Genomic DNA, 14,497 nt, shown 5'->3' on the forward strand with positions numbered 1-14,497 from the left:
ATAAATATTAACTTTAGTGTAAAAAATAATGACATAATCTGCTTTAAACTGAAACAGGTCTCTGCTGATTTCAGGGGAGTGCTAGCTGAAATCAGCAAGTCTGCACTTACATAGATGAGATCCATGCTTTGCCTATAACGGGAAGCAAGACCAGGATTTCAGAACAAAGCCATGCAAGAGACAGCATTCCTAGTTATCCACATTTGATGCATCCAGGAAAAAACAATCCTCCTCAGTGCTCAACTAAGCTTCAGCATAGGAGTGGCTGAAGGGAGAAGAGTCCATAAGGAATAAACTCTACAGAAACATTTCATTCAGCAGGTGAGCTGTCTCCCAGCAAAACACCTGGTGCTTTGCTCTGCTGTCAGCTCTGCTACAGTACGTTTACACATCCTTCCGCACCACGGAAACTGAGCAGTCCGACTGTGCTACATGCATTTTATTATTCATACCATGCCATTACAACACAGCACTCCTGCATCCAGTGGTTCCACTTCTTAACCATGATTACACTTCGTGTAAAAGAAAATCCATTCAACAGGAAGAGTGTATCGTTTAATAGAAAAGGGTGATTTTATACAAAGTACTGTGGAGAAATATAAGGCCACATGAAGAGCATCATCAGGTTGACAGGGTGGCTATTTCTTAACTCAAGACACAATTAGTACTTCCTCTGGTACATTGATACAGGTAAATGAAAGCCTTGAACAATTTCCTATAAGGTGCACAAGCATCCACAATACATAAAATCCCTTAATTTTCTATTTCTCCTGTTCTCTAAAAAAAAAACAAAAACAAAATAGAGACCCAGTTAATTCTTCATGGGCTGTCTTGCCATTGTTGCATTTTTCACTTGATTTTGATATGCTAGTTTAGTAGGACCAAAAATAAAGCATAATTTTTAGTGTCAAAGTCTCTAAATGGTGTTTGTGCTTCTACCTCCATCAGAGTAGTCTGGCTCCTCCAAACTTTGCTCCAATGAACTGTGGACTCAAGAATGCCCAGTATGTCAAACTTCTACCAAAAGCCACAACAGCTTCCACTTGCAAAGGGTATGAATTCAGAAAATGTTGAGGATTTCAACACTTGTGTTCTCAAAGAAAGTCATTCTGGTTTGGTTTGTGTTAAAAAATGACTGACTCACTTTGATCTCCAATGTCACCTGCATAAGGAGGGTGTAAAAGCACTAGCTCACTGCAGGATCAGGATTTGCAAGTGTGCAAACACCAACCAATATGAGTTATCAAATTTTACATGTTTATAAAATGCTCTGAATGCAATTGTTTAGGTTTACTGAAAAGGAGTTTCCAAAACTCTGGGTCTCATCCAGCACACCCCTACTAATGCAGGTCAAGTAATTTGCCTGCATAACAAGACCAAAAAGAACAAATATAAAATATATTTGGTATAGAAAATAGTCGTATAAAAATTAAAAACCACCCTGTTTTACTGTCCATCAAAATATTAACAGCAAGCATTACACTATAGCCAAAATAATTTCTAAAGAGTTCTGCTTTCCTGAAGTGCTGGTGATTGCAATTGCCCAAGTGTTGAAAAAAAACAAACAGGGAAGGGATGAGGAAATATAGGATAGATTTCTCATACAGCATTATCAACTGAGGACCTAAACTGCAGGAACCTAAAGTATGCACAAACACAGGGAAAACAAAAGCCATTGCCAGTTCTGTTGTAGCCATCGGAGCTCTTCCTGATCTTCAGAGTTTGCAGGGAAGGTGTTTCCTCACTCTAGCCCTGACAGACAGGTGATGGCATGGGGATGAGCATACTGAGAGCACTGCTGCTTTTCGGTTTCTCTGCTGTGGCAATTCTGCTGAGTTTGCCAACCTCTGTCTGCCAGCTGGGGGTCTTCTTCGTGGTCATGTGGCAGCGGGTGTGCTTTGTCAGGTGATCGCTGCGCATGAAGCGACGCTCGCACACAGGACACGCAAACTTCTTCTCTCCCGTGTGAGTTCTGCGGTGGCGTGACAGTTCATCTGAGCGGGCAAACTTCTTGTCACAGCCTTCCCAATTGCAGCTGAAAGGTTTTTCTCCTGCAAGACAAAAAGGAAGCATGAGTTACTTTTGAGAAGCTGTGCTGCAGTTTTATTAAAGAACTAACTTAAAACCTGCCTTGCAAACAATGAGTTCCAAAGAACTGCTCATCTGTGCTACCTTATCCACTGTCGGAACTAGAAGTAACCCTCTGACTCCATCCCTATGCGTCCACAGTTCTACCGCTGCACCATATCATCACCAAGTACTAGGGGCTAACAGGAAGCCTGGAATGGAGCCTCAGGGTCCTGCTGCTCCAGTGACCCAGTCCTACACACAGACATCAACCCCCCACAGCGAGCACTCCTGAGGCATGGCCTGTCATGCCACCCCCACACAGCTGGAGGTCCCATGGCCTTGTGCTGCCATCTCCACGCAGCTGGAGAACCCACAGATGGCCAGGGGAGTTCCTTCTGCATGCCCAGAAATAGCAGTAGTCAAGCAAGGCTGCCCACATCAGCTGCTGCTCATCCTGGGCCACTGCTTAACATGAGACCTATCCTGAACAACGTGATCTACTGCCTGCAACTCTCAGAGAGCTCCAGATAAGCATCCACCATGTGGCCCAAATTTATGGGGACATTTTGGAGCAGACCAGAAGCGGCCTGCAGAAAGCCCCACAAGAGTGTTCTTCTTATGACAGATATTGAGAGTAAAGTTCTGTGTTTGGTGTATGTGGTATCATCTAGCTAGTCAGTGTGCAGGGAAAAGGTGGGAAAAGAAAGCTGAACTACTCTTCCTCCTCTTCTTATAATGTGAAATGGCTAGTGAGGGGTCCATGTGTTTCACCTCCCATTGATGTCCTAGTCCTAATCACGATACAGGGACACACAAAACTTCCCTATGGATCAGCAGTGGCACAAGCTCAGAGCGAGACACTTGCTGCTAGTCTACATTTATCCTGTAGTGCCAGGTTAATTCAGCAGCCTCTCAAAGCCAGAAGCAGAAGCATCATTCTACCTCTGAGCTATGGTTTAAAAGGATTATCAGCTTCATGTAGAGGTTAAGCTCTTTCCCCAAAGGAACTGTAAAGACAAGCTGGCAAACTAATGCAAATCCTGTCACGGAAGGTAACATCCAATAAACCAGTGTCTGTGGGATAAGGGCAGGTGAGGAAAAAAGTTGAGATAAACCAAAAATAGATAGAGCTATTCTGTACCAATCTCCCACTATGCCTATCCTTCAACATCAAAAATAATCCCTGAGAACTCAATATTAGTTTTAATTTAACAGGATCCTGGAGCCAGAAAAGAGTAAGTAAAGCACATGTATACTGTCTCTATGCTGACCAGATTTTATGCAGCAAATCAGCTCATGTTAATTACATTAATTTTCATCTACCTTTAAAATTCCCCTTCTGTAACTTAACAAAGCATTATATTCCTATAGCGTCTCTACTGTCTAACACAGCAGCCCAAAATCTCTCCCATTTAGCCTAAACAAAACTCTGGGTAAAAACAGCACTTTCTAAGTTTCTCTTTCCTTTTACTCATGTAGTAATTAAGACCAACTACCTGTGCTATACTTTGATCTCACCAGACCTCTCCAGGCCCCAAAGCAAGGGACTTGCACAATTAATTTCAATCTAGTCCAGATGGCAGGATTCCACTCAGATCTAAACGGCAAAGCTTCACTCCAGCTAAAGCCTGCAAAATTCAACTAACACTACAGGGTCAGCTGAGGTCTCAGAACAAAGTCTGTCTTGTTTTGCTTGCCCACAGAGAATGAACATTCCTTCCTTCCCCAAGATGAACACAAGCTTCCCAATCACCTGCCTCTTCCCTTTCCCACCCTGGTCCCCACAAAAACCATGCATTCAGCACCCCAACACAAACCAGTGCCAGAGCTCCCTAGTACACACCAGTGTGGGTGCGAAGGTGGGCTTTGAGGTGGGAACTTTTGAAATAGGTTTTCTTGCAGCCAGGGAAGTCGCAAACATAATTCCTCCGTCTAGAAAAGTCCATCTGGGGGGCGCAGGTTTGACCAGAAGCAATGAACACAGGAGCAGGGGCAAGGGGCAGTAACTTGGTGTTCCCAACAGTCATTACAGTCTGTGGGCACTGTGCTGTCTGTGTGACAGTAGGCTGGGGAAGAACCAACATGACAGTCCCCTGAGGCACAGAAGGTCCCATGAGCACAGGCTGGGAGAGCGGTGCTGTCTGTGGTAAAATAGGTTTCATGGGAGTTGAGAGTGCTGGAGTTGAAGGCTTGACATAGGCATTGATCATACTGCTTTGTCCATTTAGAGGGATCATTTGACAGAGAAGTTGGGGGCTTGAAACAGGGGCAGGTGTCACTGGGGTAGCTCTTTTTTGCAAGTCATTCTCACAGTTCTTTGGTAAGTGGGTCTGTGGTGAAACAGGCTGGACTGGTAGTTGCCCTTTACTGGTCACAATATCACTGGAGTCATGTGCATAAGGCTGACGTACTAGAGAGGTTTTGTTGATTAAATCATCTGCAGCACACGTGTCCTGTGGCAGTCTGGAATGTCTTCGTTCATCCACTCCACACCAGTCTCTGGAAGTGCTGTAGCCTGAAGTTACCTTTGTTTTCTCTTGCACAGCAGGAATGTGATGGTAAGCAGAACTATCACCTGTGTGACGTATGACACTTGTTGCCATGGCCCTGCAAGGCTGAGGGGCAGAAGATTCAGAGATCCCTGGCTTCTGACTGCACTGTCGCTCCACGTTGAGAACAGATGGCTTGGTTATGGGAGAGGCACCAGTCACTGACGTGACTGAACAGGCAGTTGTATTTGCCATGACAGTCCTTGGTTTGGAGTAAGTGACTTGTGAGGAGAGGAGCGTAGCCGCTGATATCTCAACAAAGTCAGGGCTGTGTGGAGGGGTCATGCACTGCAAAAAACAAAACACCATTGTACATCAGTGTAATTCCATAGCACAGCTTTGCACTATCTTTACTGTGAAAAATAAAATTATGCCCCTTCCCCAGAATCTCAGAACTTGCCTCTTAAGACAAACTGATTAAAGTGTACTGCTCAGACTGCAACCAAGTACCATGCAGCTGCTCGCTCACTCATCCCCATGCCCAGTGGGATGAGGAGGAGAACTGGGAAAACCTATGAGTTAAGAACAAGTTAATAATTCAAATAAAAGGAAATACAGAAATAAAAATAATTGTAATGAAAAAGGAGAAACAAGTGATGCACAGTACAATTGTTCACCACTCGCAAGGTCTGGCCCTGAGCGGTGATCGGTCCCTCCTGGCCAACTCCCCCCCAGTTCATACACTGAACATGATGCTCTATGGCATGGAGGATCCCTTTGGCCAGTTTGGTCAGTAGTGTCCTGGCCGTGCTCCCTCATGGCTTCTTGTGCACCTCATCACTGACAGAGCATGAGACACTGAGAAGTCCTTGACTAAGGGTAAGCACTGCTCAGCAACAACTAAAACATCAGTGTGTTATCAACATTATTCTCATCCTAAATCCCAAACACAGCACTGTACCACCTACTAGGAAGATAATTAACTCTATCCCAGCTGAAAACAGGACAATATCCACCCCATATTCTATGCCATTTATGTCATGCCTACACTTCTCAATACATCCCAATTAACCACCATCACTTTTCCTGCCTTTTGATACATACACACAGATATCATTCCCTGTCTATGGGCAGGCCATTGCTCTAAAACATCTGTTGAATTCATTTATCCATGACTTTGGGCTCCATCTCGCAGTAGTCCTTCAGGGTAGGAGAGATAGTACATGGTGTTAGATTGCTGCCTGCTGAAGTCAGTTCTGATTCCACCTGCATTCCACTTGTCCAGTTTCATCAAAGTTCATTATTCATTATTCTGGATGATTCTTACCCTAATACCCTTGATGTTGCATGTAGCCACCATAGCAGTGATGACATACAGTGCTATATGGCAATTAACATCATACAATCCAAATCACTGGCTATTCTCAGATCCGCTTGAAGCACACACTGGACTTCCCCATCCTCCCGCATTACCCACCAAGTGCACACAGGTCCTTGAGCAAAAGCAAGCCCATGGATGGGTTTGCCTTTGCCTGAGGTAGGAATAACTCAGATTGTTTCCCTAAAATTTTTTTATGTGCGCTACAGGGACTTTATCCCCTTTTACACTATGTTAAAGTTTTGATTGGGCACAGCTGGCCCAATTGGTAGATCCTCTAGCGTTGACTGAGCAAGTGGCCTTTGATAAATGTGTATTCAATTGTTTGAAGGTTCCACCCATTGCTCTCAGTGTTGGCTTTAACAGTCCATTGTATTGATTTTCAGATAGGGATGTCAAATACTCAGTCAATGCTGTGCTCTTCGGCCCAGCTGTCTATGAAATTGTTTTGGAAATGATTCCTGTTGTCCAGCTTGATTCCTTCTGGGGTGCCCTGTCGCCATAAGGCTTGCATTCTAAACCCCAGGACAGTGTTTTGGGTGGTGGCATGGGGCAAGGGATATGTTTCCTGCCATCCAGTGGTTGCTTCCACCATTGTAAGCACATGGCACTTGCCTTGGTGGGTTTCGGGGAGTGTGATACAGTCAAACTGCCAGGTCTACCCGTATTTTTATTTCAGCCTCCACACCAAGGAGGCTTTACCCACTTGGCTTGCATAACTGCAGTGCATGTCCCACACTTCATGGATAACCCACGCAATAGTGACGATGGTCAGGTTTACCCCTCAGTCATGAGCCCATCTAAATGTTGCTTCTCTTCCTTGATGGCCTGAGGTGCCATGGGCTCACCACACAATAAATAATTTAGTCTCATGTTGCCAATCCAGATCCACCTGAGCACTTCAGTCTTAGCAGCCTGATCCACCTGTTGGCTGTTTTGATGTTTTTCAGTGGCCCAACTCTTGGGTACATGAGCATCTACATGATGTACCTTCACAAACAGGTTCTCCACCTGGGCAGCAATATCTTGCCAAAATGTGACAGCCCAGATTGGGTTTACCTCTGCACTGTCAATTGCCCTGCTTCCATCACTGCAACCGCCACCACAGGGCATTGCTACCATCCATGAGTCAGTACAGAGATAAAGTATTGGCCATTTTTCTCGTTCAGGAATGTATAAAGCCAGTTTTCACCTCTGCAGACTGACTCAATTTACCTTCTCCTTGAGCAGCTCCATACAGCTGCTTTCCATCTGCAATGTTCTCCTACAATACAGCAGGAGCCATCACCAAACAAGGCACACTGTTTCTCATTTTTTTTCTGATTTATTATCCAGTAGGGCTTTTTCAGCACATATCACCTCCTCCTTAGGTGACATCCTGGAATCTCTGCCCTCTGACCAGTCCATGGTCACTTCCAATATTCCTGGATGACTAGGGCTTCCTCTTTGAGTTCGTTGTGTGATCAGCAAGACCCACTTCAAATAGCATCAGCTGCATGATGTGTAAGAGACCAACCCTTTGAATATCCAGCCCAGCACTGGCAGATGGGCTGCCAGGAGGAGCTGTGCTTCAGTACCAATCCCTTCCAAAGTGGCTCGAATCCCCTTATGAGCTGACAGTATATTTTTTTAAGTTGCAGTACAGTGAGCTTCAGATCCTCTGTATCCCCAAGTCCAAAATCCTAGAGGTTGACCCAAGTCTCCCCATGTGCCTTCTGCTAGAGGTTTCAGGTAGGGCCATTCTTCCCTGCTGTGGTGCAGAGCACATTTTTAATACCTTGTCTTGCCTGGACTGGCCCAAGGGCTGGGACAGAGTTAATTTTCTGCATGAATTACCTCCCGTTTAATTTGTTCAAAGGCTTGTTGTTGTTCAGGGCCCCAACTGAAATCATTCTTCTTCCAGGTCACTTGACAGAGAGGGCTGACAATCAGACTGTAATTTGGAATGTGCATTTTCCAAAAATCCACAACACCTAAGAAAGCTTGTTTCTTTCTTACTCATTGGTGGAAACATAGCTGTTATTCTGCTGATCAAATCCATTGGGATTTGATGACATCCATCTTGCTATTTTATTCTTAAAAACTAGATCCCCTGTGCAGGTACCTTTGGTACTTTGCTTTTGGCAAAACCAGTTTTCAGAAGGATCTGGACTATTTTCTTCCCTTTCTCAAACACTTCTGCTGCTGTATTGCCACACACAATATCATCACTGTATTGCAGGTGTTCCAGAGCTTCACCCTGTCCCAGTGCAGTCTGGGACAAATGATTCAAATCTCTGCCACATGGGTTGTGTGTGCAGGACTTTATCTGCATCTATGGGTGACTGTGCCTTGTTTGTGTCATAACAAATCACCTCCAGTATGGCTAATTCCCTGAGGTAGTAGATATCTCTCTCCATGGTGGCCCACCTGGCTGGGTGACATATATTTCCCGAAGGTTTCTGTACCTTCTAATTTAAAGCTACTAGCCCCATTGGAGCAGGCAGGTGATAATGTGCACAGCTGGATGACGGCTGAAACCTTTTCACATAATCCACAGCTCCGTCAAGGATAGGGATTGAGTAGTTATCTCTTGTTCTGCCTCTTCCTCCAGTTCTTGTGATGGCTCTTAACTAAATGAACTGACCTTCATGTCCATTTCTTCTGGTGTACGGGGACAACTGATAGCAGCACAGGCTCATCCTCTGGTTCAGCTACATCATCCATCACCAAGGTCTGAGTAGTCACAGTGCCTGTCACCAGGGTCTGAGTAGCCACGAATAGCTGCTTAACCCTAAACTAGACCTGAACCACATTCACAGATCCTGGTAATTCACAGACCATGCTGGCTTCAATATCCCAAGAATATTCAGATTTTTCAAAATTCCTAAACACAGTTAATTAGCCTGGAGAAGGGGAAGATGTGAGAAGATGTCTTCTCCACAGATTGGCTCTCCAAGGAGAAAAGGTAAAAAATGTAATTATTAGAAGTTTCTAATAGATGGTTCCCCAAGTACAGAGGTGACGACAATGCTGAGTATGAAAACCAGATTAATTTCAAGACCAGCAATTCTATGCTATCATAATCCAGTGTTACAAAGTACAATAAAATGATAACCTTAGCCCAACCCTCAGAGATGATAAACACCACAATGGGGAACATACACAGCAAGCAAGGTGTTACATAACACAACGACTTTGAGAGCAAATAATTCAGCACTGTGATCAACAACTATTAAATTAATAAAATGAATGCTGATAACAAATTTGTTTCAACACACTCTGGTCAGATCTGTTACAGAGGAGAATCAAAAGATAAAACTCACGGGTTGAGATAAGAGCAAGTTCGTAATCAAAATAAAGCAAAATATAACAACAATAATAATAATTGTAACAAAATGGAAGATAATAAAAAGAGAAAGAGGAATAAAACCCAAGAGAAACAAGTGATACACAGTACTACTGCTCACCACCCACTGATCAATACCCAGCGTGTCCCCAAGCAGTACTGGTCCCCCCAGTTTTGATGCTCTATGGTTTGGAATATCCCCTTGGCCAGTTTGGTCAGTAGTGTCCTGGCCATGCTCCCTCACAGCTTCTTGTGCACTGGCAGCACACGGGAAACTGGAAAGTCCTTGAGTTGGGGTAAGCACTGCTCAGCAACAACTAGAACATCAGTGTGTTATCAACATTATTCTCATCCTAATTCTCAAACACAGCACTGTGCCACCTACTAGGAAGAAAGTTAACTCTATCCCAGCCAAAACCAGGACACATACATTGCCTCATCTCATGGTCATTCTGATCTTGCTTAAAAGCACATTAATAAAAGGGAGACAACGAGGCAGCTGTAAATCTGCATAAAACACTGCAAGTCTGCTTATTGCACTACAAAAAGGATTCATTCCTTTCTCCTCAGCAATGAACACAGCTATGAGAAGCTATGAGTACTCTGCTGTTCACAGAAAACAGACCACCAATAGGTAGCAATACTGTACCTTTCCATTTCAAGCTCCCAGAAAGCCCTAGATCTTTTCTCAATTACCTTGTCAACTTGTGGCTACTTCCAAAATATAAACAAATGGAACTGCTCTCTCCCTTCTTATTCACCCATTTCTCTCTATGATCTCTTCCTGCACCGCCTCTCCTTCCTCCTTTACCACTGAAAACTATGTCCTGTGCTGCTCAAGAGACAGTGCTAACAGTGAGTGGTAGGAGATGAGAGCAGCCCATCATGATGAGAGCTGCCATACTATCTCAGCCTCTTTCCTCCATTATTCCCTCTTTTCTTGACGTAACTGCATACTAGAAGCCTCCTGGTTGAAATGGGCCTTAACCATCTACAATCCGAATGCCACCAAGCCCTTTTTTAATACCTACTTTTGTTGCAACATAAATTACAACAAAAGAAAAAAAATTTGGATTCAACTGACATTAGTCAGCTGGAGTAGACCAATGTCTGGAGAAATAACAGACTACATGTACAAACACATAGCACAGAAACTAATTAAATTGTCTATTTCATAATGGTAATGTGTACTTTCTCTTATAATGACCAGAGTGAAGTCAAATGTCATCAAGAGTCTTTTTTCATACAGCATTTGCAGATACATTGATGCCAAATCACCGAGGCTCACTCTGCCATTCTTAGTCAAAATGCTCCAAGAAACCTACAGCAGCCATCCTGACATCTCTGTCAAGTCAAATAACCAGTCAACAAGGGCTTTCACATCTAGATTTAACAAGGGATCAACTCCTTACATTTGCCAAATCAGAGATGGTAGAAAACCCCAAGCTAAACACGCTCACCTCACTACTCTGTGCACACACACAGAGCACAGGCTGCGCTGTAGCTGTGACACAGGGACACCTGAGCAAGTTTATCTTTTCAAGAAGCTAAGGGACTGCAGAGATGTAACATCCAGGTGTTGGGCATATTTATTTTGTATTCATGTTTTCCTTACCAGTGTCGATAGGTAGTCCTTTGGTAACTCAGACGTAGCCTCGGCGTGCATTGTGAAATCCCCAGAATCCGAGAAGGGCGTGAGTGGCCTTATCTTTAATATGTCACCTTTCTGCGATCTTTGACCCCAGGAGCTCATACAAACAAGTGCTTCAACGGCTTCAATGTCGTTCTGCTCCAAGGTGCTGCAGGTAGACCTTTCACTGTCATGACGCTGCCTTTCACGGATAGACTCATAGATGTCCACAATGTCAACCTAAATGTAATCGGATTACCGGCCATCAGGACAAGTCAGAATACAAAGCCGACACCACCCACACACTGTCTGCTCATGATGAAGGTCATCTGAAACAGATCCCATGCCAGTGGCAAGACTTTTACCAACTGGCTCCACTCTCACTCTCCCCGCTACACCCCCTTCTTTAAAAAAAAAAATTAAAATCAGAGAAAGAATGAAGTGTGATTTGCAGGAAAGGAACAGATATGTGTGTGTGGCTTACATTTCCAAAGCCACTTTCCTGGATTACACTACTCTGAATAAACACATCCCATGCTTGCGTAGAAGCAAAAAAGAGGAAAATCCTGACTTCCAACCTTGTTTAGACAAGGCTGTTCCCTAGACCCAAAAGACAACTGCTATTCAGCACTAATCTCATTCTGATAATATCCAGAAGATAAATTTCAGCTGACAGTAGGATGCTTTAAGGTATGATCACTGACTTGGAGTACCACACCTTGCAAAAGCATTTTTGTCTTATTCTTACTGACAGGGAAGTCAGGATGGGAGAAAGGATGGAAGGAAAATAGTCTTCAAAGTGCAATAAGAACTGTTTGCATTGTAGTTTAGAAAGATCTAGTAATACGTGGGTGCTAAGTATCCAAAAGGCACCATGAAGACAAACATAATCATATTGATTTGTTTCCAATTGCAAGCATCACAGAAAAGTTTTCTGTGCACACGTATGCACGCATGCAAAACACTTCACTTCTCTGTGGAAGGATGTCCAAAATTCACAAAGCTCTCACAGTGCTTGGCAGTGGCTCCAAAAGCTATGCTGCACTGATAGTTCATTGCTCATGTGCCAGCTCATTCTCAACTAGGCCTCCAAACTCTTCCAGTCTTTATACACACCAGCTAACTCAAAGGCTGGGATTCAGAAGCATGGATCACAACTCTTGAGCCTGCTGTTATTATAAAGAGTATATAAAGACTGCAGCAAAAGTATTCTAATTTAGAAAGCACTATGACACTGCCAGCATGGCCTTGATCCCTAGAAGGAGCTCTACTCATTGGGTCACAGAACTCACACACCTTAGCCAATGAGTTTTGTTACTGAGTTAAGTATTGTGGAATGATACTTACTCTACAGTGTCTCAAAGATGACTCTGTCTCCACTATAGGGATGTGCAGGCAAACATGCTAAACATAAGGGGTCCAAAATGCCAGTACTGCACTCATAAAGGATTTTCACCTAAAACATGAGCTACCAGGCACGGAGATGTCAAGATTGGGGGCCAGGAAGGGGTAAAAGTACTCTAAAGCAACTAACTGCTCAGAGATCGACTTTTAAGAATTTCCTCTGAAAAAAAAATGAGTGGGAATGAGGGCAAGACGGGTAGGGCCACACCAGGTGAGGCTCTGTACTGAGCAGACACAGAGACTGCAAATGTTCCTCAAAGTGTGTAGGCAAACAAGCCAGCAGGGTTTATTTTTTCCAACCCTATGTTTCAGGAGAGCAGTATGCCCCAGAGAAACACGAAGAAAATATATACCTCCCTCCAAAAAAACCCACAAACCCCACTAAAAAAGCCCTTTCTGCAGGCGAGCACTGCAGCCCGGGCTCCCTGGCTGCTGCCAGGGAAATGGCCAACCGCGCCGGCTGCCTGTCCTCACATCACCCCGCCGGGAACTACGTGCGCGGGCTGCGCAGAATGGGGAGCGGGTAGGGAGGTGCGGGCAGGTGCAGGCAGCCAGGATGGGAAGAGGGCCTGAGATGAGGGCAGAGAGGATGGGGAGCGGGCAGGGAGGATGGGGAGAGGGCAGGAGATGCGGGCAGCGCGGGCTGCGGGCAGGATGGAGCGGGCGGGCAGTGCGGCACTGGCCCCGCGGGTACCCCCTCCAGGCTGCACCTCCTCCCGCCCGGAGGGGCCGCACCGCCCCCGCCCCTCCCCACCCCACGGCGAGTGCCCCTGGCCGGGCGGCGCCGCCGAAAGGCGGATGGCGGGAAGGGAAGGAGGAGGAGACGGAGGACAGCTCCTACCCTGCCACCGCCCCGCACGGCCGCTGCATGAGGGTAGCCCTTCTTTTCCCCGCAGGTGACTGGGGCAGCCCCCACCTCCAGGAGCTCTGCCCGGGCATGGCCGCCCCATCGCCGCGGCCCCACCGACCCGCTCCCTGCGGGGTGAGCAGCGGTCCCCGCCGGCGGTCCCCACGCCCTGCCCGCCGCCGAGCACGTGCCCGGCCCGGCCCGGCGCCGGCTGCCCCCGCCGCCCCCTCCTCCTTCCCTCCCTCCCTCCCTCCGCCCGCCTGGTGCTCACCGCGGGCGCATCTCCCATGTCCGAGCAGGGCGAGCTGTGCATGGCGCGGCTGCGGTGGGTGATGCTGGCGGCGGTGCTCCCGGGGAGCGGCAGCGGGAGCAGCAGCGGCGGGCACAGCGGGATCGGCGGGCACAGCGGGATCGGCGCGCGCACGGCGGCGGGAACAGCGGGAGCGGCCCCGGCGGCACCGCCCCCTCGAGCCCCGCCCGGCGGGAGCGGCGCGGCCGCGCTAGGGGAGCGCTCCGAGCGCTCCAGCGCCAGGCAGCGCCGGGGGGGGCGGGCAGCCAATCAGCGCCCGCCGCGGCCCGCGCCCGGCCAATGAGCGGCGGCGGGCGGCGTGATCGCGGCGTGCCCGCGGGGAGGGCGGCGCGTGGGCTCTGCCGGCGGGCGGGCGGGGAGGGGTCGGGGCCGGGGCGGGGGAGCGCGCGCTGGAAACTGGGGGAAAGGTCGAGGGCGGGGCGGCGGCCGGGAATGCCCCGCGCGCGCGGGGGGGCGGGGCCGACGTGTGTTCTCCGTCCCCCCGCGGTGCGTGCGGAGCGGCACGCGCGCTCCCGCCAACCCCCGCCCGCGTGCGCGGGGAACGTCCTTGTTCCCGCAGTTTCCCGACACCGGCCTGCAGCTCTCCCGGTCTGGGGAACCGTCCCTGTTCCTGAAGCTTCCCGACACTCGCCTGAAGCTCTCCCGTCGAGATCCCGCCAGCCACGTGCGGCGGGGAAGGCGCTCTTCTGCCGGCCTGACTGTCCGGCCTTAAAAATAATCCTAAACCCCCACCCCAAAACCAGCAAGAGTCGTTATTCTGGATTATTGGATTCAACCCAGCAAGCGTCTTTTAAGAGGTCACAACATGCATTCTATGAAACAATGGGTGTTCTTCGGTTTTTCATCTTCCCCAGCCCCTTGTGTCCATTTTCCAATGGCAGCTGGAGTGTATCGGCCCTGTGGTTTCCAGCAGGGTTTGTGGTTGTACTGGGCGGCACCGAGTGTTGGTAGTGGCAACACCGACCCCTTGCCTGCGGCCACAGCCAGGGCAGCTCTGGATGGGGCAGACTTCGGTCCCCTGGGATGGGACAAACATCGGTC

The 14,497-nt window shown here is 47.5% G+C and overlaps 1 protein-coding gene across 2 annotated transcripts; it reads right to left on the minus strand.

Moving 5' to 3' along the window:
* Nucleotides 1-421: 421 nt before the first annotated feature.
* On the minus strand, nt 422-13,532 carry KLF11 (Kruppel like factor 11). 2 transcript variants are annotated; one of them, XM_017818138.1, is made up of 4 exons: nt 13,418-13,532; nt 10,881-11,135; nt 3,914-4,907; nt 422-2,051 (listed from the first exon to the last, which is right to left on the minus strand). In XM_017818138.1, the coding sequence occupies exons 1-4, from the start codon at nt 13,457-13,459 to the stop codon at nt 1,747-1,749; spliced, it is 1,596 nt and encodes a 531-aa protein (XP_017673627.1). In that variant the 5' UTR covers nt 13,460-13,532; the 3' UTR covers nt 422-1,746. The 2 variants fall into 2 exon arrangements, with proteins under 2 accessions (XP_017673627.1, XP_017673629.1); XM_017818140.1 differs by having other exon boundaries at nt 1,985-2,051; nt 3,888-4,907.
* Between the last annotated feature and the right edge of the window lie 965 nt (nt 13,533-14,497).

The sequence above is a fragment of the Lepidothrix coronata genome, unplaced genomic scaffold (genome assembly GCF_001604755.1).
Source record: "Lepidothrix coronata isolate B3197 unplaced genomic scaffold, Lepidothrix_coronata-1.0 Scaffold65, whole genome shotgun sequence".
Lineage (NCBI taxonomy): Eukaryota > Metazoa > Chordata > Aves > Passeriformes > Pipridae > Lepidothrix > Lepidothrix coronata.